Here is a 27,718-nt window from a genome sequence, read left to right as displayed (position 1 = left end):
GCAGCCTCACTTGGTTTTATGTGTAATTATCAGCTATTTAGCATCACAGCGCTTTGTGTTTTATATATATTTTTTCCAATCTGGCAGTCATGCTCCCCCTGCTGCAGCATACTGCCAGGTTTGCTCCAGTGATGAGGAGGGAGGGGATGATGAGGTCACTGACTCAACGTGGGTGGTTGATAGGAGAGAGGAAGAGGAGGAGGAGGCACATCACCAACGAGGCAGGATGCCCTCCAGGGGCCAGCCTAAGGGCAGCACATTGACTGCATCACACCCCAAAGCTCCACATGTGCAGGGCGCTGCAGTGTCTGTGCGTTATTCAAAAAGTTCTTTGGTGTGGGCCTTTTTTGAGACGAGTGCATCAGATTGCACCGCTGCTATTTGCAACATATGTCTCAAGCGTATCTCGCGTGGCCAAAACATCTCCCGCTTGGGTACCACATGCTTGACCAGACATATGATGACCTGCCATGCAGTTCGTTGGCAAGCGTATCTAAAAGACCCACACCAAAGAACAAAGAGGATCTCTCCTTGCTCCTCATCAGCTGAGATCTCCAACCCCACTATACCTTCAGTCCTCTCTGAGACCTGCACTGAGAGGAATGAAGGTGTAGAATTAGGTGTGTCACAGCCAAATACTTGTGGGCAATCTGCTTTTGGTACACCGACGTCAGATTGTACCAGTCAAATTTCCCTGCCCCAGCTGCTGCACCGCCGAAAGAAGTTTGCTCCAAGCCATCCACATGCGCAGCGGTTGAATGCTAGCTTGGCAAAATTGCTAGCACTTCAACTGCTGCCTTTTCAGTTGGTAGACTCTGCCCCCTTCCGTGAGTTTGTGGAATGTGCGGTTCCTCAGTGGCAGGTACCAAAACGCCACTTTTTCTCACGGAAGGCGATTCCAGCTCTCTACCGGCATGTGGAAGGCAATGTCCATGCCTCGCTGGACAGGGCAGTCAGCGGTAAGGTGCATATTACCACTGACTCATGGTCCAGCAGGCATGGACAGGGACGTTACCTAAGTTTCACGGCGCATTGGGTGGCTCTGCTGGCAGCTGGGAAGGATGCAGGACAAGGTGCAGTAGTGTTGGAGGTTGTTCCGCCACCACGCCTCCAAAATGCTAATGATTGTGACACACCTCTCTCCTCCACCCCCTCCTCTTCTTCTTCCTCCATGGCCTCTTCCTGTGCTTTGTCCTCGGAACCAGCGGTGCTCTGTAGCCGTTCAAGGGGCTACGCAAGTACGCAGGCCAAAAGATGCCATGCGGTGCTTGAGCTGGTGTGCTTGGAGGACAGGAGTCACACTGGGGCAGAGGTTCTGTCAGCTCTGCAGGGGCAGGTTCAGAGGTGGTTGACGCCATGGCAACTTAAGGCAGGAATGGTGGTTTGCGACAATGGCACCAACCTCCTCTCTGCCCTCTGACAGGGACAAATGACCCATGTGCCCTGTTTGGCTCACGTCCTTAACTTGGTGGTGCAGCGGTTCTTGGGCAGGTACCCGGGCTTACAGGATGTCCTGAGGCAGGCCAGGAAAGTCTGTGTGCATTTCCGCCGGTCATATAATGCCAGTGCTCGGCTGACGGACCTCCAAAAGGAGTTTAACCTGCCCAAGAACCGCCTAATCTGTGACATGTCCACCAGGTGGAACTCAATGTTGGCCATGCTGCAGCGGCTGCACACGCAGCAGAGGGCCATCAATGAGTACCTGTGCGACTATGGCACCAGGACAGGGTCAGGGGAGCTTGTTTTTTTTCCCCACGCCAGTGGGCCATGATCAGGGATGCATGCACTGTCCTGTCACCATTTGAGCAGGCCACGAGGATGGTGAGTAGTGACAGTGCACGCATCAGTGACACTGTCCCCCTTGTCCACCTGTTGGAGCACACACTGCGTGGAATAATGGACAGGGCACTTGAGGCAGAACAGAGGCAGGAAGAGGAGGACTTCCTTAGCTCTCAAGGCCCCCTTTATCCAGACAGTGTTCCTGCGTGCCCGCTGATCACACAGGAAGAGGACGAGGAGGAGGAGGAAGATTGTGTCAGTATGGAGGTGGAGCCTGGCACTCAGCATCAGCAGCAGTCTTTAAGGGATCAGTCCCAAGAAACACATGGACTTGTACGTGGCTGGGAGGAGGTGGCTGCGGACCATGTCGTCCTTAGTGACCCAGAGGACTCCGGACCGAATGCCTCAGCAAACCAACGCTGCATGGCCTGCATTTTCGGGAGGCCTTGCAGAAAGGTTTGTGCAACGCGTTCCCAGAGACTGGGAGGTTACAAACTCCTGTTTCTGGACAACGTGTTGCTGAGGCTTCGGTCAGTCAAAGAAGGAGCGGTGGAGAAGGTGGACGTCTGACCGATGTGTTCAGACAATTTTTTGGTCCGCAGCCCCAAGATATGATCGGTTCCAGCAACCATCGCCAGCGTCTGTTTTACATGGTGCAGGAATACCTAGGGGCAAGATCTGACTTGGACACCTTTCCCACCGAAAATCCTCTGGGTTACTGGGTCTAGAGGATGGATCACTGGCCAGAGCTTGCACAGTATGCAATTGAGCTACTGACCTGTCCTGCATCCAGCGTTCTTTCGGAACGCACATTCAGTGCTGCTGGAGGCTTTGTAACCGATCACAGGGTGCGTCTGTCCACCGACTCGGTCGATCGACTGACCTTCATAAAAATGAATCAGTCTTGGATCACCACCAGCTACCAAGCACCTGATGCTGATGTAACCCAATATTTTTTTTTTGAAATCTTAGATCCCTTCAAAGACTGCCTATACTGATGCTGAGTGACTATCCCTGAGAAATTATCCTCTTCCTCCTCAATCATCACGCTGATAGCTTGTAAGAACATTTTTGGTTCTGGGCACCACCACCAGTGCCTAAGGCACAATTTTTCAGCCCCTGTTTAACAGGGGCGTGTAATTACAATTTTTGATGCAATACTTTGCAGCAGGGCTCGTTCCTGCGCTCCAACTAGAGTGTCTGTGAGGGAGTGCAGTCTTGTGGCACCAGCACCAGTGCCTAAGGCCTAATTTTTCAGCCCCTGTTCAACAGGGGCATGTAATTACAATTCTTGATCTAATATTTCACAGCAGGGCCCTGTTAGGGCTTACAGTGTTGTGGCCACAACAACACCTAAGGCCCAAATTTCTGCTGAGTATATAGGGCAGGCCCCTACTTTCAAACATCTAACTTACAAACGACTCCTACTTGCAAACGGAAGGAGACAACAGGAAGTGAGATGAAATCTACCCCTAGGAAGGGAAATTCTCTCCTGTAAGAGTTAATATGGGAAAAACATTTCTCCTTTCCACTGATGATTTCCAATCCTTGTTCCACAAAAAACCCCAAATTTTCAAAAAACATTTTTCATTGGGACAAAAAGTGAGGTGAGATCTTCTGAAGAGGAGGACAGACAGCAAAACAAATGTCACAGGGGTGATAAACCCTTCCCTATGTTTTCCAAAAAGCTTAAAAAAGATTTTTTGGCTGGAGCTAAACACGTTAAAAATGTACCCGTTCAAAATTACAAACAGATTCTACTTAACAACAAACCTACAGTCCCTGTCTTGTTTGCACCGCCTGTATACTGCTGTTCAGAGTATATAGGGCCTGGTGGCCCCACACCTTTCCTTATTTAAATTTTGGTGCGGGGTTCCCCTTAATATCCATACAAGACCCAAAGGGCCTGGTAATGGACTGGGGGGTAACCATGCCGTTTGTCTCACTGATTTTCATCCATATTTCCAGGACCCGACATTACATTAAACCCGCAGTTTTAAATGAGATTTTTTCCTTTAAAAATGACATTAGGTGCAGGGACTGTTCTAAACACGGGAAACACGCGCCACTTTACAGGCATACTATAGACACCCCCCAGGTACGATATTTAAAAGGAATATTTCACTTTTTTTTTTTACTTTAACCACTTCAATACCAGGCACTTAGACACCTTCCCGCCCAGCCCAATTTTCACCTTTCAGTGCTGTCGCAATTTGAATGACAATTGCGCGGTCATGCTACACTGTACCCAAACTAAATTTTTATCATTTTGTTCCCACAAATAGAGCTTTCTTTTGGTGGTATTTGATCACCTCTGCGTTTTTTTTTTTTTTGCGCAACAAATAAAAAAAGACCAAAAATTTTGAAAAAAAACAAGTTTTTCTTTGTTTCTGTTAAAACTTTCTGTAAATAAGTACGTTTTCTTCTTCAATGACGGGCACTGATATGGCTGCACTGACGGGCACTGATGGGCACTCATAGGTGGCACGGATGGGCACTTATAGGCGGCACTGATGGGTGGCATTGATGGGCACTCATAGGTGGCATTGATGGTTACTTATGGGTGGCACTGATAGTTGGCACAGATGGGCACTGACAGGTGGCATGAATGGACACTGATGGCACTGCTTGTTTGCAGTGATGCCCCTAAGGGTGGCATTGCTGGGCATCACTGCAACATGATGGTGCCAATCAGTGCCCATTTGTGGCACAGATTTGGCACACTGGGCACATGTGGATGGCCATGGGGTACATACCTGGCCATCCACATGTTGCCCCTTCCCTGGTGGTCCAGTGTAATGATCTGAGGGGGGGGCTGCGCTGATGGAGGAGGAGGAGGAGGAGGAGGAGGAGGAGGAGTTGTTGGGACTTTAAATGAGGTGCGCATTAATGTCAGTAATAAATAATATAGTAGATGCATCAATGATAATTAATTAATGAACAAATTAATGGGGTGGGCGACTACATGGCAAATGAGGTTCAATGTAGAAAAATGTAAAATAATGCATTTGGGTGTCAAAAATATGAATGCAATCTATACACTGGGGGGAGAACCTAGGATGGAAAAGGACTTGGGGGTCCTAGTGGATGATAGGCTCAGCAACGGCATGCAATGCCAAGCTGCTGCTAATAAAGCAAACAGAATATTGGCATTAAAAGGGGGATCAACTGCAGAGATAAAACAATAATTCTCCCGCTCTACAAGACTCTGGTCCGCCCGCACCTGGAGTATGCTGTCCAGTTCTGGGCACCAGTCCTCAGGAGGGACGTACTGGAAATGGAGCGAGTACAAAGAAGGGCAACAAAGCTAATAAAGGGTCTGGAGGATCTTAGTTATGAGGAAAGGTTGCGAGCACTGAACTTATTCTCTCTGGAGAAGAGACGCTTGAGAGGGGATATGATTTCAATTTACAAATACTGTACTGGTGACCCCACAATAGGGATAAAACTTTTTCGCAGAAGAGAGTTTAATAAGACTCGTGGCCACTCATTACAATTAGAAGAAAAGAGGTTTAACCTTAAACTACGTAGAGGGTTCTTTACTGTAAGAGCGGCAAGGATGTGGAATTCCCTTCCACAGGCGGTGGTCTCAGCGGGGAGCATTGATAGCTTCAAGAAACTATTAGATAATCACCTGAATGACCGCAATATACAGGGATATACAATGTAATACTGACACATAATCACACACATAGGTTGGACTTGATGGACTTGTGTCTTTTTTCAACCTCACCTACTATGTAACTATGTAACTATGTAACAATTATAGTTACTATGTAACTATAATTGTATAGAAATACTGGAAATGGGGATATAATGCAATATTACACAATAATGTTGAGAGCAAACTTTATTTTTTAAGAGCCTCATCAACAGTGTGATAAAAAACATTATGTAATAATGGTATACATTTATTGAAACATATACATCATGATTGGGCTGGATAATAACACATTGATAAATTTTGAACCTAGGACCAGGCCTTTTTTTCAGCGGGAACATGGGGGAACGTGGGGGAACGCAGTTCCGGCACCTCCTGGACTGACTGTATGTAATGGCAAGGGGTGCTGGGGTGTGCTGCAGGGTAATGATGCTCACTGCTGGGGATCTATTGTAGCTGGAGGGGATCTATTTTTGCAGGGGGTCTATTGTTGCTGAGGAGGTCTATTGTTGCTGGTGGGGGAGCTATTGTTGCTGGGGGTGGGTCTTATGTTGCTGGGGGGTCAGTTGTTGCTGAAGGAGATCTACTGTTGGGGGAGGGGTCTATTGTTGATGGCTGCCAGAGAGTCTATTAATGCTGGCTGTGCAGAGATCTGTTGATGCTGCCGGGAGTCTATTGTTGCTGGGGAGTGGGGGGATTTTGTTGTGGGTGGTACATTGTTGGATGCATTGTTGCTATATAAAGGGGATCTATTTTACTGCTTTTCTTGATATTACCAAATTCGATACAAATTACTTAGCACCACAAAATGATACTTGGCTCTGTATTGTCTAAAAGGGACGGTACTGGGAGGTGGGTAGGTGATGGAACCAAGGGGCGGTGCTCGGAGGTGGGTAGGGGATGGAACCAAGGCACGGTGCTCGGAGGTGGGTAGGGGATGGAACCAAGGGACGGTGCTCGGAGGTGGGTAGGGGGTGGAACCAAGGGACGGTGCTCGGAGGTGGATAGGGGATGGAACCAAGGGACGGTGCTCGGAGGTGGGTAGGGGCGGGGAAAAGATGCTACTTGGAAAAGGGGAGTTCCTGCACCTATTGTCTGAGAAAAAAAGCCCTGCCTAGGACATAGGTTAAAGAGCTGGTTAGTGTAAATATATCCTAATATACAGTGACAACATAGGTTCATAGTTGGCGATAGATCACTTCCTCAGGCACAGATGCAATCTATAAAAAGTATATATACAATGTCGGAATCTAATAAGAACGCCCCATAAAGGGAAAGACAGGGAAACAAGAGGGAAGAAGCTCACTGAGATGGTGGGATATCCTACCCTGATTTACTCACATAGCAACTCAAGGTTCGACGTGAAGCACCTGTAAAATGAGGGTTATCTGGAGGCGTCTGCACTGGAAGCTGTGGGTGTACTGCCTGTGCCCACCAATGCATGGTTACAAGGACTAGCAAGAGAGAGGCGGATTTCCATTGTGTAATAATTGGTACCATGACTCATAGTCCCAGGGAAATCTATACATATTGTTGATATAAAATCATCAATAAAGTGAATACAGTTATTGCCCACCAGTCTATATGGTGTGACTACCAATTTAATATCCCACAAGAAAAAGTAAAAGTAAGCACTAAAAAGTGTATGGAAGCATTATCATATTGGTATATATTATATATTTGGAACCTAGGGCAAAATGAAGCCCCGGAGTAACCAGAAAGGTGTAAAAGTACAACGTGTGTCTGAATAGGTAAAATAATAGAGAGAATAGAGACCCATACAAGAGTAACTAAAAGTGTAGTGAGTAAAGTGAGAGTAACTAAAAGTGATGAATAGCCATAAAAAGCAATAAAGCAGTTTTTACCAGATCGAACACCTCGTATTGTATAGTAAATGGCATAGCCATGGTCATGGTGCAGATTGGCCCAGAGAGAAAAGAGATGCCTATAAGTGTATGTAGTCCTCAACAGGGTGGTATTTATAGCAATTGTGTGTCCCACCCAAGCGGTAGGGAACCGCTCAGGCATTGGCGCCAAAAAAATTCCCTCATGGTGCGAACGCTGATGTAAACCACGCGCCGGCGTGACGACGTCAAGGAATTACGTCATACATTCAGTGCGGGAGGCGTGGCGCCGATGCGTAATGGGAAGGACCCGCCCAATCCTCCGCACTCAGAGAAGGGGCCCCGGAAGCATTGGACTAGTCCTTCAAACCACATCTCCACAGACACATGTAAACAGCACACAATCATGGAATTAAAGCACACAAATATGTATACCAGACATTGTCAAAAATTAACATACCATCCTGATATGTATAGCAGAGCACCTCGATCAGGGTCTGCCATCTGACAAGATAATCACTGATTATATATACGCTCTTCCATCCCGGGTTAAATAAGGAGAGACTTCTTGGACTTTACATGAGGCACAAGGTGCAACAACCAAGTGCCTCCATCCCTATTCAGTTAAAATTAAAATTTGCTCAACATTATGGTGTAATATTGCATTATCTCACCATTTCCAGGATTCATATACAATTATCATTGATGCGTCTACTATATTACTTATTACTGACATTATTGCGCACCTCATTTAAAGTCCCAACTCCTTTTAATTTTAATTTTTAACTGAGTAGGGATAGAGGCACTTGGTTGTTACAATTCGTGCCTCATTTAAAGTCCCAATAACTTCTCTCCTTTAAATATTGAACCCGGGATGGAGGAGTGTGTGTGTATATATATATATATATATATATATATATATATATGTCAGTAATTCTGACTATCTTGTCAGATGGCAGACCCCGTTTGAGGTGCTCTGCTATACCTATTGGGATGTTATCTTAATCTTTGACAGTGCCTGGTATACATGTTTGTGTGCTATAATTCTATGATTTTGTGCTGTTTACATGTGTCTGTGGAGCATGTGGTTTGAAGGACTAGTCCAATGCTTCCGGGAGCTGCGATGCGCTCCGGGGGCCCCTCCCCTTCCCTGAGTGCGGGGGAACGGGCAGGTCCTTCCCGTGGCGCATCCGCGCCACGCCTCCCGCGCTGGACGTATGACATCATTCCTTGATGTCGTCACGCCGGCGTGTGGTTTACATCAGCGCTCGCACCATGAGGGAATTTTTGGTGCCAATGCCCAAGCGGTTCCCCACTGTTCAGGTGGCATGCCCTCCCTAATTGCAGGCACTTGCTTGACTCTGGGCGAAACCCATGGCAACACAATTGCTATAAATACCACCTTGTTGAGGACTATATACACTTATGGGCATCTTTTTTCTCTGGGCCAATCTGCACTTTGACCATGCCTATGCCATGTACTATGCAACACTAGGTATTCCATCTGGTAAAAATTGCTTATTGCTTTTTATGGCTGTTTATCACTTTTAGTTACTCTCACTTTTGGATAAAGACTCTTGTATGGGTTTCTATTCTATCTATTATTTCACCTATTCAGACACACATTGTACTTATACACCTTTCTGGTTACTCCTGGGCTTCATTTTGCCCTAGATTGCAAATATATAATATATACCAATAAGATGATACTTCCATATACTTTTTAGTGCTTAATTTTCGCTTTCACTTAACCTTCTTTTTTTTCTTCTTGTGGGATATTAATTGGTAGTCACGCCATATAGAATAGTGGGCAATAATAGTATTCACTTCATTGATTATTTTATATCAACAATTTTTATAGAATGCCCTGGGATTACCAGTCATGGTACAACTTTACACAATGTGGAAATCTGCCTCTCTTGCTAGTCCTCCTAACCATGCATTGGTGGGTGCGGGCAGTACTCCCACAGCTTCTGCCCCCAGATAACCCTAATTTTACAGTGCCACATGTCGAATCTTGAGTGATGGTGTTTGGAGTATCTTTATCTGCTGATTGTTACTTTCTGGAATACACATATTGCTATTGTGGTGTAGGATCTGGGCCTGTTGTCCCTCCATCCCTTTTTCTTTCCTTCTTTCTCTCTCCTTCCCTCCCTATCTCTTTCTTTCGCTCTTTCCTTCTTTCCCTTTCTTTCTCTTTCCTCTCTTTCTCCCTCCATCCCACTCTTCCTTCTCCCTCCATCCCTCTATCATCTCAGACTCTAACCACACCCTCTTTAAGCCATGCCTAATATTTAGTTTAAATGCATTTTCACACCCCCACTGCACCACACCTATAAATGAATACCCCGCCCCTTATTATAATATGACTCCGCCTACATACAAAAAAGTGTCCCTATAAATTTTTTTTATAATGTTGGCAACTATGCAAATGGCTCTTCCATTATGTTAAGGTAGGGAATGCCAAACACTTATACATCATTCAGAAAGTTGATGAGACAAGCAGTGATGACATTTACAGAAAACAGAGCTAACGTGTACGTTTCCACAGGTTGTGTGGCATGTTTTCACCATTAACATCCTTCCTACCATTCAATTGTGTACATTTGGATGACATATACTGTACATACAGTCTAAAAAAAAAAAAAAAAAAAGTCAAACTTCTGCAACTGACGTCTCCCTGTTTTATTTCATTTTGATTAGATATAAGGGTTATAGATAAAAGGGAAGAGAAAAAGGGTGAGGCACAGTAAGTTTGTGGTGAGGGTGGGACTAAAGAGTAGGGGTGACTTGTAATGAAAAAAGAAAGGAATAAAAGGGGGAGTGGATTGGGGAGGGGGGCACCCCTCTACACCTTTCTGCAAGAAAGAAGAGTTGTTTGGGTCCTAGTAAAAGCCTAATGCATAACATATCATGAAGGAATAATGCAGCTTTTATTTTTATAAAGATGCCAAAGGGTCCATATTTCAAATTTTTTTTCTTCCTGGTTCTTTATGGCCAGGGTAAGATTGTTCATTTCTTTAATTGTATTTTTGTAAGAAAGCCTTTTTTTCAGTGCAGCATAGCAAAATGCCCAGGTTTTCCCATCTGTGCGATGTGGTGCACTACGACACAAGTGCATTGCAGTGCATTGTGTAGGTGCTTTGGGGTACCATTCAAAATGTATGGCACTGTGCCACATCACACTGTACTTGATTTGTTACCATGCACAAGATGTGTAGGGAGCCCTAGTACATTGGTATAAACCCATCCCACATCCCCCTTTGTGGTTTTTCTGAATGTTGTTTAGCTGTATCTGAGCAGTCGGTACCTTTATTGTTGATGCTGATTGACCTTAAATTCCTCTTTGTGCTACCCTCTGTCACTATAATTTGACAGTATTGTACAGTAACTAACAGGAACACTGTCAACTTTACATTTAGGAGGTTTGAAATTGGCTATATTAACAAACAACGACTGACTGTCGAGTTACTGTATTTTAATATTTTACAGAAAATTCATGGAACTGAAATAACTACTTTTTCTTTGTTATGCCCCGTACACACGGCCGGACTTTCCGATGGAAAATGTGCGATCGGAGCTTGTTGTCGGAAATTCCGACCGTGTGTGGGCTCCATCAGACTTTTTCCATCTGAATTTCCGACACACAAAGTTTGATAGCTGGATCTAAAATTTTCCGACAACAAAATTCGTTTGCGTAAATTCCGATCGCGTGTAGACAACTCCGACGCACAAAGTGCCACGCATGCTCGGAATCAAGCAGAAGAGCCACACCGGCTATTGAACTTCATTTTTCTCGGCTCATCGTACGTGTTGTACGTCACCGCGTTCTTGACGTTCGGAATTTCCGACCAACTTTGTGTGACCGTGTGTATACAAGACAAGTTTGAGCCAACATCCGTTGGAAAAAAAAATCCATGGATTTTGTTGTTGGAATGTCCAATCGTGTGTACGGGGTATTAGAAAAAAAAAAACAATGATTTAGACAATATTAATCAGCTGGAAAAATTTCTGAAACAAATGATTGCAGAGCATGAAAGCTGAACTTTAGAAGAATTAGCATATTTTTTCTATTAATCATGAGATTTAGGCAGGCCATAGATGATGCGATTTTTCTTAAGAAAATCACTACATTCCCCCATTACCACAGTCAGTGTTGATGGGGTAATCCCCTCCCGCTGAGCTATTTTGTTCTCCCAGCAGGGGGGGGGGCCCAGGGAGTTATAGCGGTTCGCAATAATCACCTGTAAAAATCCGAGAGGCTGGTTGTACCCAAATCGATCAATGGATCAACTTTGGTACAATCAGCCTACTCACAGATGGTTTGAATCTTGGCCGGACCCTGCTGAACCGGCCGAGATTCGAATCATTCATGGCCGGCTTTAGGGGATTGGAAAAGCAGACAACCTATAATGTGTCAGTAAACCTCAATTTATTTTTGCTGCGATCTCTTGCTGTTTGCTTAACCACTTCAGCCCCAGAAGGATTTACCCCCTTCCTGACCAGAGCACTTTTTACAATTTGGCACTGCGTCGCTTTAACTGCTAATTGCGTGGTCATGCAATGCTGTACCCAAACGAAATTTGCGTCCTTTTCTTCCCACAAATAGAGCTTTCTTTTGATGGTATTTGATCACCTCTGCCGTTTTTATTTTTTGCGCTATACACGGAAAAAGACCGAAAATTTTGAAAAAAAATGATATTTTCTACTTTTTGTTCTAAAAAAAATCCAATAAACTCAATTTTAGTCATACATTTAGGCCAAAATGTATTTGGCCACATGTCTTTGGTAAAAAAAATGTCAATAAGTGTATATTTATTGGTTTGCGCAAAAGTTATAGCGCCTACAAACTAGGGTACATTTTCTGGAATTTACACAGCCTTTAATTTATGACTGCCTATGTCGTTTCTTGAGGTGCTAAAATGGCAGGGCAGTACAAAACCCCCACAAATGACCCCATTTTGGAAAGTAGACACCCCAAGGAAATTGCTGAGAGGCATGTTGAGCCCATTGAATATTCATTTTTTTTGTCCCAAGTGATTGAATAATGACAAAAAAAAAAATTACAAAAAGTTGTCACTAAATGATATATTGCTCACACAGGCCATGGGCATATGTGGAATTGCACCCCAAAATACATTTAGCTGCTTCTCCTGAGTATGGGGATACCACATGTGTGGGACTTTTTGGGAGCCTAGCCGCGTACGGGGCCCCGAAAACCAATCACTGCCTTCAGGATTTCTAAGGGCGTACATTTTTGATTTTACTCCTCACTACCTATCACAGTTTTGAAGGCCATAAAATGCCCAGATGGCACAAACCCCCCCAAAATTACCCCATTTTGGAAAGTAGACACCCCAAGCTATTTGCTGAGAGGCATGTTGAGTCCATGGAATAATTTATATTTTGACACAAGTTGCGGGAAAGTGACAATTTTTTTTTTTTTTTTTTTTTTGCACAAAGTTGTCACTAAATGATATATTGCTCACACAGGCCATGGGCATATGTGGAATTGCACCCCAAAATACATTCTGCTGCTTCTCTTGAGTACGGGGATACCACATGTGTGGGACTTTTTAGGAGCCTAGCCGCGTACGGGGCCCCGAAAACCAATCACCGCCTTCAGGATTTCTAAGGGTGTACATTTTTGATTTCACTCTTCACTGCCTATCAGTTTCGGAGGTCATGGAATGCCCAGGTGGCACAACCCCCCCCCCAAACGACCCCATTTTGGAAAGTAGACACCCCAAGCTATTTGCTGAGAGGCATGGTGAGTATTTTGCAGCTCTCATTTGTTTTTGAAAATGAAGAAAGCCAAAAAAAAACATTTTTTTTTTATTTTTTTAATTTTCAAAACTTTGTGACAAAAAATGAGGTCTGCAAAATACTCACTATACCGCTCAGCAAATAGCTTTGGGTGTCTACTTTCAAAAATGGGGTAATTTGGGGGGGGGGGGGTTTGTGCCATCTGGGCATTCCATGGCCTCCAAGACTGTGATAGGCAGTGAAGAGTGAAATCAAAAATTTACGCCCTTAGAAAGGCTGAAGGCGGTGCTTGGTTTTCGGGGTCCCGTACGCGGCTAGGCTCCCAAAAAGTCTCACACATGTGGTATCCCCGTACTCAGGAGAAGCAACAGAATGTATTTTGGGGTGTAATTTCACATATTCCCATGGCATGTTTGAGCAATATATCATTTAGTGACAACTTTGTGCAAAAAAAAAAAAAATTGTCTCTTTCCCGCAACTTGTGTCACAATATAAAATATTCCATGGACTCGACATGCCTCTCAGCAAATAGCTTGGGGTGTCTACTTTCCAAAATGGGGTCATTTGGGGGGGTTTGAACTGTCCTGGCATTTTATGCACAACATTTAGAAGCTTATGTCACACATCACCCACTCTTCTAACCACTTGAAGACAAAGCCCTTTCTGACACTTTTTGATTACATGAAAAAATAATTTTTTTTTGCAAGAAAATTACTTTGAACCCCCAAACATTATATATTTTTTTAAAGCAAATGCCCTACAGATTAAAATGGTGGGTGTTTAATTTTTTTTTTCCACACAGTATTTGCGCAGCGATTTTTCAAACGCATTTTTTGGGGAAAAAACACACTTTTTTACATTTTAATGCACTAAAACACTATATTGCCCAAATGTTTGATGAAATAAAAAAGATGATCTTAGGACGAGTACATGGATACCAAACATGACATGCTTTACAATTGCGCACAAACGTGCAGTGGCAACAAAATAAATACATTTTTAAAAGCCTTTAAAAGCCTTTACAGGTTACCACTTTAGATTTACAGAAGAGGTCTACTGCTAAAAATACTGCCCTCGATCTGACCGTCACGGTGATACCTCACATGCATGGTGCAATTGCTGTTTACATTTGACGCCAGACTGACGCTTGCGTTCGCCTTAGCGCGAGAGCAGAGGGGACAGGGGTGCTTTTTTTTTTTTTCTTTATTATTTTTTTGCTTTTTTATCTTATTTTTAAACTGTTCCTTTCATTTTTTTTTTTTTTAATCATTTTTATTGTTATCTCAGGGAATGTAAATATCCCCTATGATAGCAATAGGTAGTGACAGGTACTCTTTTTTGAAAAAATTGGGGTCTATTAGACCCTAGATTTCTCCTCTGCCCTCAAAGCATCTGACCACACCAAGATCGGTGTGATAAAATGCTTCCCCAATTTCCCAATGGCGCTATTTACATCCGGCGAAATCTTAGTCATAAAATGCTTGTAGCTTCCGGTTTCTTAGGCCATAGAGATGTTTGGAGCCACTCTGGTCTCTGATCAGCTCTATGGTCAGCTGGCTGAATCACCGGCTGCATTCTCAGGTTCCCTGTTGAGACAGGAGAGCCAGAGAAAAACACGGAAGACGGTGGGGGGGGGGCATTCTCTCCCACTGCTTGTAAAGGCAGTCTAGAGGCTAATTAGCTGCTAGGATTGCTTTTACATGAAAGCCGACCGCTGGCTGAAAAGAATGATACCAAGATGATACCTAAACCTGCAAGCATCATTCTGGTATAACCACTCAAAGTCGTGAATGGTGTACCTAAAGACAAAAAAATGGTTAACAATAAAGCACAGTAAACGGTAAAGTATAAAAAATTGCATACCTGAAAAGCAAACATGATAAAACATAATAACAATAAAACATTGCAGAATAGAATACAGTAAAAAAGAGAAGAACAATAGAGAGAATAGAGAGAGAGAGAACAATAAAACAACAACTATTATTTTTTATTTTATATTTTTGTTTGTGTTTTTTTTTTTTTTTTTACACTTTTTTTGTAACTGTAACTTTTATAACTGTAACTGGTTCCAGGTTCGGGTCTCTCAAAATGCGATGGCATCTTGGGAGACCCTGTGAAAGTGTGCCTAGTCTGTGCAATGCTGTACCCTACGCTAATACTCAACTAGTGAATGGTAGAGTTCAAAACATTCACCAATGCAAAGACCAGGATTGTCAGGACAGGAGGGACAATAATAGCGGGTGTCACGCCTATATCCGCGCTTGCTGCAGACACAACATCTTTTTTGGGGGGGGTTCGTTGGGTAGGGGTACTCGGGAGGACATAAAAATGCCTCTCATGCAGCCGACTGCATTTGGTTGGGGATGTGAATGGGGGAAGTACGGGCACTGCAGAATTGGTGGGTTCCCAATTAGCATTGGCGAATGCAGCAGGAAGGGCATTATGGGCACGACGGGCCTGTGTTTGTCTTCTTCTTGGTGGCAGCGGGACACTACTTGTACTTGCCACCTCACCAGCTTGAACTGCACTTATGGGACTCGCCACGTCGCCAAGTGTTACTGCAGTGCTGGTTTGACTACGACCGGGGTGTACTAGGCCGCTGGCGCTTGCCAGTTCACCAAGACGCTACCAAAAAAAACTGTTAGCGATCGCAGGGATCAGGCCTGACTCTGCGAACGCTGCAGTTATGCGTTTAGTGTTTTGTAAGTGACAGTGATCGATCGATACTGCACTTGGGTGGGCTGGGCCGGGCGGAGGGGCAAAACGCAGGTGCTAACAGGTATCTGGGCTGATCCCGCTAACACTGCGTTTTTGGGAACCCTAAACTGCTGGGGACGCCAGTATAGATCTGATCGGATCAGATATTGATCAGTTCAGATACTATACCACTAAGGGAGGTGTACGGTGCGTGCGTGCGTGTTAGCGGTACTGGCGCTAATCTGACGCTGCCTGGGGCGACGCATATCACCGCCGGGCGATCAGGGGGCTAAACCTTTATTCGGTAATAAACGGCGGGTGCCCTGACACTATAAAAAATAAACGAACTAACCAGCGTCACCCGTAACGGTTATACGGTGATCAGTGGTGAAAGGGTTAACTAGGGGGCAATCAAGGGTTTAAAACATTTATTAGGTAGTATATGGGAGTCCCTGTCGCTATAAAACGCTGACGGCGAACCTAAATATTTACGTCCCTAACTAGCGTCACCAGCGACACTAATACAGCGATCAGAAAAATGATCGCTTAGCGACACTGGTGACGGGGGGGGATCAAGGGGTTAAAACTTTATTAGGGGGGGTTAGGGGGGTATCCTAGACCTAAAGGGGGCTAACACTCACTGCCCTAACACTGTAACTGTCAAACTGACACCAATACAGTAATCAGAAAAAAAAAAAAACCTGCTTGGTGTCAGTTTGTGACAGGGGGGGTGATTAGGGGGGGGATCGGGGGGGGGGGGAATCGGGGTGTAATGTGTGCCTGGCATGTTCTACTGTGTGTGTGTGTGTGTGTGTTGTGCACTCACAGTTTAGTCTTCTCTCCTCGGCCCGGAACGGAAATTACCGAGCCGAGGAGAGATGACATAATTTCCTTTGCCTCTGTGTACAATACAGAGGCAGGGAAATGATCCCAGTGGCTGGGAGCGATCACGAGGGAGGGGGGCACGAATGGATGGCCTCCCCCTCACCACCGATCGCCGGGGGAGATTTGCCGACCGCCGCAGGCACCGGGGGGGGTCCGATCGGACCCCCCCACCCACGGGCAGGCAAGGACGTACAGGTAAGCCCTTTTGCCTGCCCGTGCCGCTCTGTCGACGTACATCGTCGTGCGGCGGTCGGCAACTGGTTAACCTTTAATTAATGGACATTTCCATGACTAGTAATTACCTGATTGATCCTGCTGTTTCAATGCACTTCTGTTAGTGTCAATTCTGTAACAACCAATTCACTGGGCTCCGCGTTGCCACTCCAAGTGTGCATGCTCCACCCGTTCCCTGTATAGAACCTGCTCAATGCCTGGTTTCTCATTTGGAAGTGACTTTTCATGGGCTTGTGGGGTGGCTCCAGCATTTTGAGTGACATCTGCTCCCTCTCCCCTGTATCTGTCCACATGATAATGAGTTTCGGATTGCGAGTGGCTCATGAGTGTGACGGGCTGTCAATCAGCAAAAACTGCACCTCCCCCATTGTAAATAAGATTACTGTATATACTTAAGTATAAGCCGAATTTTTCAGCACATTTTTTGTGCTGAAAATGCCCCCCTCGGCTTATACTCGAGTCAAGACTTTTCTGCTGCAGAGAATGACATTTTCCGAACCAAATTTTGGGTTTCTAGCACTAAGTGGCGTCAAGATACGGGGCCCCAAATTCGGTCAACTGTGTCCATCTGCAACAATTACATTTCGGGACCCTTTGGGTCCAGAGACCCCAAATTCTGCCTACAGCTAGGGTCATCTAGGAACCCTTAACTACCCAGTTTGAAGTTTGGGGGACCTATGGCTGCAAATGGGCACAGTGAGGCGGCAAATTGGCATTGTTGACCCTCTTTTTCACTTACAGTAGCTGTGCATTTCTCACCCTAGGCTTATACTCGAGTCAATAAGTTTTCCCGTTTTTTTGTGGTAAAATTAGGTGCCTGTGCTTATATTCTGGTCGGCTTATACTCGAGTATATACGGTATTATTTTTCATAATTTTTGTTGTTGTCATTTTACAATTTTAAAACATTGTTAACGTGTTGTTTATTAAGTCTTTATCATTTCAATTAGAATGTTTATTCTTCCCCATCAACCCTTGTTACCACAACAGTGCAAACCAGATGTGTGGCGGCACAGGAAAACAAAGGAACTTTCCTGCAGTGACACCTGCTAGATGCGTCAGATTTACTGATCGCTCCACCCGTGATTTCAATGTGATACATAGCAAGTAAAAAGTCACATGACCACAGTATACATATACTGTAGAAAATAAGGTACTAGACAATATTTCCATGTTTTCTACAGACTGGAGCTTATATTGTTATATTTTGCTTTAGTGTACTGAATCAGTGGCGGTGGGTTTCCCGACACATTAGGAAAGTCAATTAGATATCAATGTTCATTTTATATTGTCTGGAATTTCTTTGCAGAGAAATAGATGCTCGATACATACGTGGATTGTGATGCAGAATGAAAATCGACATGCTTCTGGAAGGAGTACTGGTCGTTAGGAGGCAGATTGTGCGGATCATTATTCTCTACATCAATGCAACGAGGGGCACCTTCTGCATAAACTTTCCACCTACATAATAGAATATTATTATTAAAGGTCCAGTTACCGGAACCAAGTTAGTATTTAGTTACAACCATTCTAAAGTAGCGGGTTTAACCCCTTCACGACAAAAGCTAAAACAAATATAAAATAACTAAATGCAGTTTTGCAACTTTGACATGCGTTTGTAAAAATGTAAACATTATTGCAACTATTTAGTGCATCCATATAAATTTTACCTTGTTTTTTTCAGGACAAATTGGGCTTTAATTTGGTGGTAAATGATAATCTCCTGATTTTTTTTTTTTTTTTTACTTTTTTTATTTTTATTTATTTATTTTTTTATCATAGAAAACTGGAAACTGGTACAAAATAAAAATAAAATAAAACAAATTATTGTTTTAAATATAAATCTGTATATTTCTTTCTATTACCATAACCCACCACCCAAGAACAATCCAAAATAAATTTTCCTGCTCCTGATGATTGCAGCGATACCTGCTACCACCTGATCCTTGAAAAAGTCACGTGTCGGGTGACGCAACGCGTAGGAGGAGTCAGTGACGTAAGATATTGTGGCTAGTCAACAGCTTGTAACGAGCGGTGTGAGGATCCACCGTGCCCCAAGCGGCTTATTGTCTTCCATCCAGGCTGTTAACAATCCAGGCTTACGTGAGTGCACATAGTGTAGTGCTGCTGATTTTCTAGTATAAGTTCACTGTGCAATGATGCTTTTTCTTTTTCATTACATATACTGGTGATACCTAAGAATATTCTTTTGGAAACATCTTACTACACAGCGATATTGGAGGCACTTGATGATCAGATTTTATGTTCCAATGTAGAGGGGATTTTTCCTATTTGTGCTGTTGAAGTATAAACAAGAACGGCCATCAATTTTATATATTTTATATGTTTTATTGGGACATTTCTTGTGATTTTTATATTTTTACATATTTCCTACCATTATTACTGGACTTTCTATTATGGTTTTTCACTATAATCATCACAGATGGTTTTTGGGAGTTTAGTGTTATGTTTTTAGCACCTATTCACAGTTTAGTGGTTGTGTCTTTAATGATCTGAGCACATACACTTGTAATCTAAGCAATTGGATGGTGTATTTTTTACACATTGTATTTGATTGGAAGGTTAATATTAGCGCAACTATTTTTTCACTATTTTAATTTTAGGTGTCTGAAAACTTGTTTAGTTTTGCAGCTTTTATTATTTGGTTTTCTTCCAAGTCAAAAGATTTTTTTTACATTTTTTTTGCACTATAATTTATCCCGTTTATTTAGTGTCTCATCTATTTTATTTGCAGTGCTTGAGTACTCTTTTTGACATTTTGCACTGATACCTCCTATATGTATATTATTTCTTGTTTGTATCCCATAGTAAGGCCCAGAAACAAAAGTGTGCATTTTGCATTTGCATTTTTTTGTCTAAAACACGCTGACACTGACACTAAATTTAAAAAATGCTTTTTTTTAATAAAAAAAATTATCCTACCTAAAATACACAGACCTGACCTTTGAACCCAATCTTTGACTCTGGCCATGACCTTTGACTCTATCCTTGGCCAAAACTCTAATGCCGCGTACACATGAGCGGACTTTTGAACGACCGGACTTGCCCACACATGGACGGACTAAAGTCCATTCGAAAGTCTGTTCGTTTGAACGTGATGAAGTATGAAGGGACTAGAATAAGGAAGTTCATAGCCAATAGCTGCCCTTGCGTTGTTTTTTGTCTGTCGCACTAGCATACAGACGAGCGGATTTTTTGATCGGACTCGAGTCCGTCGGAAAGATTTGAAACATGTTCTAAATCTAAAGTCTGTCTGATTTTCAACAGAAAAGGTCCGCTGAAGGTCCAATGAAGCCCACACATGGTGGGATTGTCCGACGGATTCGTTCCGTCGGACCAGTTCGGTCGAAAAGTCCGCTCGTGTGTACACGGCATAACTCTGACACTTACTTGAACCTTAACCACTTGGGGACCGAACCTCTTTTTGAGATTTGTTGTTTACAAGTTAAAATCATTTTTTTTGCTAGAAAATTACTTAGAACCCCCAAATATTATATATTTTTTTCAGACACCCTAGAAAATAAAATGGCGTTAATTGCAATACTATGTCACACCGTATTTGTGCAGCGGTCTTAAAGCGCAATTTGTGGAAAAAATACACTTTTTTGAATAAAAAAAACACAACAGTAAAGTTAGCCCAATTTTTTTCTATATTGTAAAAGATAATGTTACCCCAAGTAAATTGATACCCAACATATCATGCTTCAAAAATTGCGCCCGGTTGTGGAATGACGAAAAACTTTGGCATTTAAAAATCTTCATTGGCAAAATTAAAAATTTCTACAGGTTACCAGTTTTAAATTACAGAGGATGTCTAGTACTAGAATTATTGCTCTCACTATAACGATCACGGCAATACCTCACATGTGTGGTTTGAACACCGTTTTCATATGCGGGAGCGATTTACATATGCGTTTGTTTCTGCGCGCGAGCTTAGCGGGACGGCCCAGTACTCAGCATCAGCCGCAGTCTTCAAGGGACCGTTTTCAGTCTACAGAAACCCATGGACTTGTACGTGGCTGGGAGGAGGTGGCTGTGGATCAAGTCATGCTTAGTGACCCAGAGGACTCCGGACCAAATGCCTCATCAAACCTACACTGCATGGCCTCCCTGATCCTGCAAAGCCTGCGAAAGGACCCTCGGATTCGTGGTATCAAGGAGAGGGATCATTACTGGGTGGCAATCCTTCTTGATCCACGTTACAAGAGTAAGGTTGTGGAACTTATGCAGCCATCGCAGAGGGAGCAGAGGATGAAACATCTTCGGGAGGCCTTGCAGAAAGGTTTGTGCAATGCGTCTCCAGAGCCTGGGAGGTTACAATTTCCTGGTCCTAGACAACTTGTTGCTGAGGCTTCGGTCAGTCACAGAAGGAGCGGTGGAGAAGGTGGCCGTCTGACCGATGCGTTCAGACAATTTTTTAGTCCGCAGCCCCAAGGTATGATCAGTTCCAGCAACCATCGCCAGCGTCTGATTTACATGGTGCAGGAATACCTAGCGGCAAGATCAGACTTGGAGACCTTTCCAACCGAAAATCCACTGAGTTACTGGGTATTGAGGATGGATCACTGGCCAGAGCTTGCACAGTATGCAATTGAACTACTGGCCTGTCCTGCATCCAGCGTTCTTTCGGAACGCACATTCAGTGCTGCTGGTGGCTTTATAACCAATCACAGAGTGCGCCTGTCCACAGACTCGGTTGATCGGCTCACCTTCATAAAGATGAATCAGTCTTGGATCGCAAGCTACCAAGCACCTGATGCTGATGTAACCAAAAAAATTTTTATGAATGTGAGATCCCTTGAAGACTGCCCATGCTGATGCTGAGTGACTATCCTGTTATGCTGAGTGACTATCCTATTCCTCCTCAATGTTCATGTTGATAGCTTCTATGAACATTTTTGGTTCTGGGCACCACCACCAGTGGCTAAGGCCCAGTTTTTCTGCCCCTGTTTAACAGGGGCGGGTAATTAAATTTTTTGCTGTAATATTTTGCAGCAGGGCTCGTTCCTGCGCTCAATTAGAGTATCTGTGAGGGGTTGCAGAGTTGTGGCACCAGCACCAGTGCCTAAGGCCCAATTTTTCTGCCCCTGTTTAACAGGGGCATGTAATTACAATTTTTGATCTAATATTTCACAGCAGGGCCCATTCCTGCACCAACCAAGAGTAACTATAAGGGCTTACAGTGTTCTGGTACCACCAACACCTAAGGCCCAAATTTCTGCAGAGTATATAGGGCAGGCCGGATAGTATATACAGGCGGTCCCCTACTTTCAAACATCCGACTTACAAATGACAATGTCAGGGATCTACCAGCACCAGACCTGGGCGCTTGCATGCGCCGGCGCGCCCCTGTGCAAACACGGCAACAAACTGCTACTGTTTCCATGGATCAGCGCGGCGCTCGGGCGCGCGCGGGTGCACGTGTTCGCGTTAGTGCCAAGGAGCGCATAAAAGTTCCCCTGTTCCATGGGTGCATTGCCGCTTCGTCTCAGCTCTGTGATTCCTGTTTGAACCTGCATCTGATTATCTGTTACCTGATTTGACCCGGCTTGTCTGACCATCCGTCCTGCTCCAACCCGACCCGGCCTGCCGGACTACTCTGCTGCTTCTACCTGATACCGTTGCCAACCTCTGCTTGTCCACCGACTCTGCCTGTGCCTGCCGTGATTACCTGTCTCATCTACCTGCCGACCCGGACTGTCTGACCCTGCTTGTGCCTGCTGGTTGCTCTTGCTGTTGCACCTCCAGCTCCAGCTCCTGTGATCTCTCACCTCCAGTGTGTCAGCCTGCTGCTTCCAGTCACCACCTTACCTGCAGTCCAGCCATCCCTGGAGGGATCTCTACCTCAGCATCAGAGACTATACTCCAACAGGCACTCCTACCCCACTGCGCTCAGGAGACCACTGTCCCCACTCCAGTGGCTCCTGAACCAGCGTTGTATGAGGGGTCTTCTCCTACAAGTCAGGCTCTACTACCAGGTACCTAACAGACTCCTACTTGCAAACAGAGGGAGACAACAGGAAATGAGAGGAAATCTACCCCTAGGAAGGGAAATTCTCTCCTGTAAGAGTTAACATGGGAAAAAGGCGTCTCCTCCACTGATGCTTTATCACCAATCCTTGTTTCCCTAAAAACCCCAAATTTTCAAAATCCAATTGTCATTGGCACAGAAAGTGAGGTGAAATCTTCTGAACAGGGGCACAGACAGCAAAACAAATGTTACAGGGGTGATAACCCTTCCCTATGTTATCCACAAAGCTTGAAAATAGATTTTTTGGCTGGAGCTAGACTTAAAAAAATGTACCCGTTCCAAATTTTACAAAGATTCAACTTAAGAACAAACCTACAGTCCCTGTCTTTCTTGGGACCCTCTGTATACTGCTGTTCAGAGTATATAGGGCCTGGGGGCCCCACGCCTTTTTTTAATTATTGTGCAGGGTTACCCTTAATATCCATACAAGACCCAAAGGGTTACCCATGCCGTTTTTCTCAATAATTTTCATCCATATTGCCGGGACCCGACATTACATTACAGCCGCAAGCAGTTTTGAATGACTTTTTTTCCCTTTAGAAATGTCATTTTGTGCAGGGACTGTTCTAAACACAGGAAGCTATAGACACCCCCCAGGTATGATATTTAAAGGAATATTTCACTTTTATTTTTTCACGTTAAGCATAATTAAAATCACTGCTCATGAAAAAACGTCCGTTTTTAAAACTTTTTTGCATTGATACATGTCCCCTGGGGCAGGACCCGGGTCCCCAAACCCCTTTTAGGACAATAAAAAGGCATATTAGCCTTTAAAATTCACACTTTTGATTTATCACGTTCGAGTCCCATAGACTCTAACGATGTTCGAATGTTCTGCCGCGAACCGAACCGGTTTAGTTTGCATATATTTTTCATTACTATAAAAAATAAATAAATAATCAGCTGATTCCATTTCTGTTTGTGGGTTGGACTAGCAGGGATTACTCAAAGTGCATACAGAAGTAATCTCCTGAAATAAAATATTAACATTAAAATGAATATAGGCAATCTCACAAAGCATACAAAATAAATCAGAAAATACAAAAAGAATTCCAAAAGCAAATCATTTTAACATAACGACTATGGCAAAACAAAATGATTAACTTAACAAAAACAAAACAATTTTTTCCCTTGTGCAAAAGGGGCAGAGGTTAGCAAAGGTTTTAAAAACATGAAACTAATTTTAATGACAACTGTTTATGATGCAGTCAGTGCTTCAACAAGCTATATGTCATTCACTTAGGTCTCTGTACTGGGAGAACACAGTGAATCTGATATTATAAAGCATTTGATAAACTGATACTAAACCCTGTTTGGCTATTACCTCTCCAGACTAAAATCTGCAATTGATGTAAAAAAAAAAAAAAAAAAAGAAGAAGGATAAATAAAATAGATAACAAGGTTAAATAAAAGATGAATTCCAGGTATTGTATATTTTTACATAGTTACACTGGTCCAGCTTGAATATACCATACCTGGCCAATGCCCCTGGAAGATGGAAATCACTGAAGTTGACAGCGCCACTCCAGTAATCTCCACTTGCTTCCAGGTCCCTTGCTGAGTGGTCAGCCTGATGTCTTGTAAACACAGGAGGTCAGCCTCTCAGCAAGCTCGTGATTCGGGAAAATGCTTTGGAATTTCGAAATGAATGCAAAGCATTGTCTGATTAGACGAGGTGGAGAGGTCTGGCAGTGATGTTTTACTCTCCACCTTGCCCAATCAGAGAATGCTTTGCATTCATTCAGAAAATGCAAAGCGTTCTCTAAATGGCGCCCGTGCGGAGCGGCCGACCTCCTGTGTTCATCAAGCCATAAAATTGATCAAACCTGGAATTCTTATTTAAATAAAGATTACGCAATCAGCAGAAAAGCTGAAGTAGAAGACATCTTTATCATAAGCAATATGAGAGTGTGAAAATGAACAATCCAAATAAAATATCCTGCAATGGACAACCCCCTCTCACCACAGAGATAGAATGGATTTGCTGATCACTTACTTGTGGGTTTCTCTTTGTATCCCCAATTCTAATTGTCTTTGTTGCTGGATAACAGGGGGAGTATTCTTAGTTATCACAATACCTGAAACAGAAGAGGTTATAAATTCACATATTTGCTGCTGCAATACTCCCATTTAGCCCATAAATCTGATAAGGGACATGTGTCAAATACAAGGCCTGCCGGCTGATCTTGGCCCTCCAGGCCATTTCATGTGGCCCTTGCATCTAGGGATTTTTTCACCTGGAAGGTGGCAGAAGTCTATTCCGCCACCTCCGGCTTCTCACTCACCAGCGTCACTTGTAAACACAGATCCCTGCCTGCCCTGCACTCACAGCGGGGACAAGGAAGAAGCAGGTGCAGTGTGGGATGGGGCATCAAGTAGTAAGCTGTGATCCTACCAATGATCTCCCTGCAAGTGAGAGAGAGGCGGAGCCACCTACACTGCCAGGGGTTACCAGTGGCGTGCGGTGTAGGTGAGATGCGGAGGAAGCTTTTTTTGGGGGGGGGGGTTGAGGGCTGTGGAGGGAGATGTGTGCAGACGTAGAGGATAGGGGAGAGTGGTGCAGAGGTCAGGGGAGGAAGTGAGAAGTGGATAGCCTGTGAAAGAGCTGAATCCTGCACACTGGTTATGCCACACCCCTAAACCCTGCACTTTGTATGTAGCACACTCCTCAATCCTGCACTCTGTACACAGCACACCCCTAAACCCTGCACTTTGTATGTAGCACACTCCTCAATCCTGCACTCTGTACACAGCACACACCTAAACCCTGCACTTTGTAGCACACTCCTCAATCTGCACTCTGTACACAGCACACCCCTGAATATGCACTCTGTGCAAAGAGCACCCCTTAACTCTGCACTTTACACACTTCTGGTATGTATTGCCCCTTTAACCACTAGCCGACCAGCCATCGGCGGGGGACCCGATGTGTGTGTGCCCGGCGGTCCCGACGACTGCCGACCATGCGCAATCGCAGGCACGAGAGCCAGAATGGGGATGTGTGTGTTTGTCTAAGTAGGAACAGCGATCTGTCTCCTCCTCTAGTCAGTCACATACCCCTACAGTTAGAAACACACGAGGGAACACATTTAACCCCTTGATCACAACCTAGTGTTAACCCCTATCCCTACCAGTGACATTTACACAGTAATCAGTGCATTTTTATAGCACTGTCCCCTGTATAAATGACAATGGTCCCAAAAATGTGTCAAAAGTGTCTGATGTTGCAGTCCCGCGCTAAAAATCGCAGATCGCCACCATTACTAGTAAAAAAAAAAATAATAATAATAAAAATGCCATAAATGTATTCCCTATTTTGTAGACGCTATAACTTTTGCGTAAACCAATCTATATACGCTTATTGCAATTTTTTTTTTTACCAAAAATATGTAGAAGAATATATATTGGTGTAAACTGATGAAGACATTTTTTTTTTACTTTTTTGGGGGGATATTTACTATAGCAAAAAGTATAAAATTGTTTTTTTTTCAAAATTGTCACACTTTGTTTATAGCGCAAAAAAAAAAAACACGCAGGAGGTGATCAAATACTGTACCACCAAAAGAAAGCTCTATTTGTGGGGAAACAAAGAACGTAAATTTTGTTTGGGTACAGCGTCGCACGACCGCACAATTGTCAGTTTAAGCGACGCAGTGCCGAATTGCAAAAAATGGCCTGGTCATTAAGGGGGGGAAATCCTTTTGGGGCTGAAGTGGTTAAAGCAGAGCTCCGCCGAAATTTTTTTTTTTAAGTCAGCAGCTATAAATACTGCAGCTGCTGACTTTTAAAACATGGACACTTACCTGTCCAGGGCGCCCACGATGTCGGCACCCGAGGCCGAAACGTCTTTTGGGTGGAACTCCACTTTAAGATATTCCCACTGTTACTGTAATTTGGACACACCCACAGTTCAATGCGGTTTGGCGGTGGGGGTGTGGCTGTGCACCTATTCTCTGAGAAAAAAAGCCCTGGATACATTTTTATATAGTCTTCCAGATACACCTGGCCCTTTTGAGGGCAACCACAATGCTGATGCGTCCCACGAATAAATTGAGTTTGACACCCCCATGATAGAAGTACCAAACAGCCAATGCCAATTAACACTGAGCTCTATAGTGCTATTGAGTTAATGTTTGGGCTCCGCAGCATCAGTACCTGGTAGAAGAGCTTGAAATGATGAGGAAGGCCTCTCTTACACCTCTGACTCGGGGTACCTGGTAGTGTGGACAGAAGGCGCAGAAGTGCAAAGTGGCACTAGTGCCAGTATGTCTTGCTAGTAGCAGAGCAGGTATCCACGCCAGGCAGGAGAAGTCATCAACAGTCTTTAGTGAAGCAGGCCGGCTGGTAGACAGATGGTGGGTGGCAGACTGAAGCAGGCTGATACTGGCCACAGTGGGCAGGTAAGGAATACAGCAGGAGCAGACTGTAGAACAGCAGGCTCAGCAGGATGTAAGGCAAGTACTGGAAACAACAGGAAGATTAGCAGAGTCAGGCAAGCCAGGTCATGCACTGGCAGGACGGATTAGGTACACAGGAGCTGGCAAGAGCATGGTCAGGGTACAAGCCAAGTCAGGAGCCAATCAGTGGAACAGAAGCAAAATGGAGCAGGCAGAAGAGGTGGTCAAGGACAAGCCAGGGTCGGTGCAAGCGGAGTTTAGCGAGAGATGTCAGGCTAGCCGGGTCAGAAACTGTAATGATGATGCAGAATGACAGGGTCACAGGATACAGGGCAGGCTGAAGACAGAGCAGCACTGATTTTGAGCACTGGCACAGTTTAAATAGCTACTTTGGCGCCAACATC

The 27,718-nt window shown here is 44.1% G+C and overlaps 1 protein-coding gene across 1 annotated transcript in view; it reads right to left on the bottom strand.

Annotated features, from left to right (window-relative positions):
• Nucleotides 1–27,718, bottom strand: part of LOC141128895 (polyunsaturated fatty acid lipoxygenase ALOX15B-like) — a 144,341-nt gene that overhangs the window by 92,118 nt on the left and 24,505 nt on the right. Inside the window, exons 11-12 of the mRNA XM_073616527.1 lie at nucleotides 24,914–24,995; nucleotides 18,198–18,326 (exon numbers count right to left, since the gene is read on the bottom strand). Of these exons, the coding sequence (XP_073472628.1) occupies nucleotides 18,198–18,326; nucleotides 24,914–24,995 (211 nt within the window). The remainder of the gene's footprint in view (nucleotides 1–18,197; nucleotides 18,327–24,913; nucleotides 24,996–27,718) is intronic.

This window comes from Aquarana catesbeiana, linkage group LG01, assembly GCF_042186555.1.
Source record: "Aquarana catesbeiana isolate 2022-GZ linkage group LG01, ASM4218655v1, whole genome shotgun sequence".
Taxonomy (NCBI): Eukaryota; Metazoa; Chordata; class Amphibia; order Anura; family Ranidae; genus Aquarana; species Aquarana catesbeiana.
Note: the sequence above shows the minus strand (reverse complement) of the source record. Positions and strands in the feature narration are given on the sequence as shown.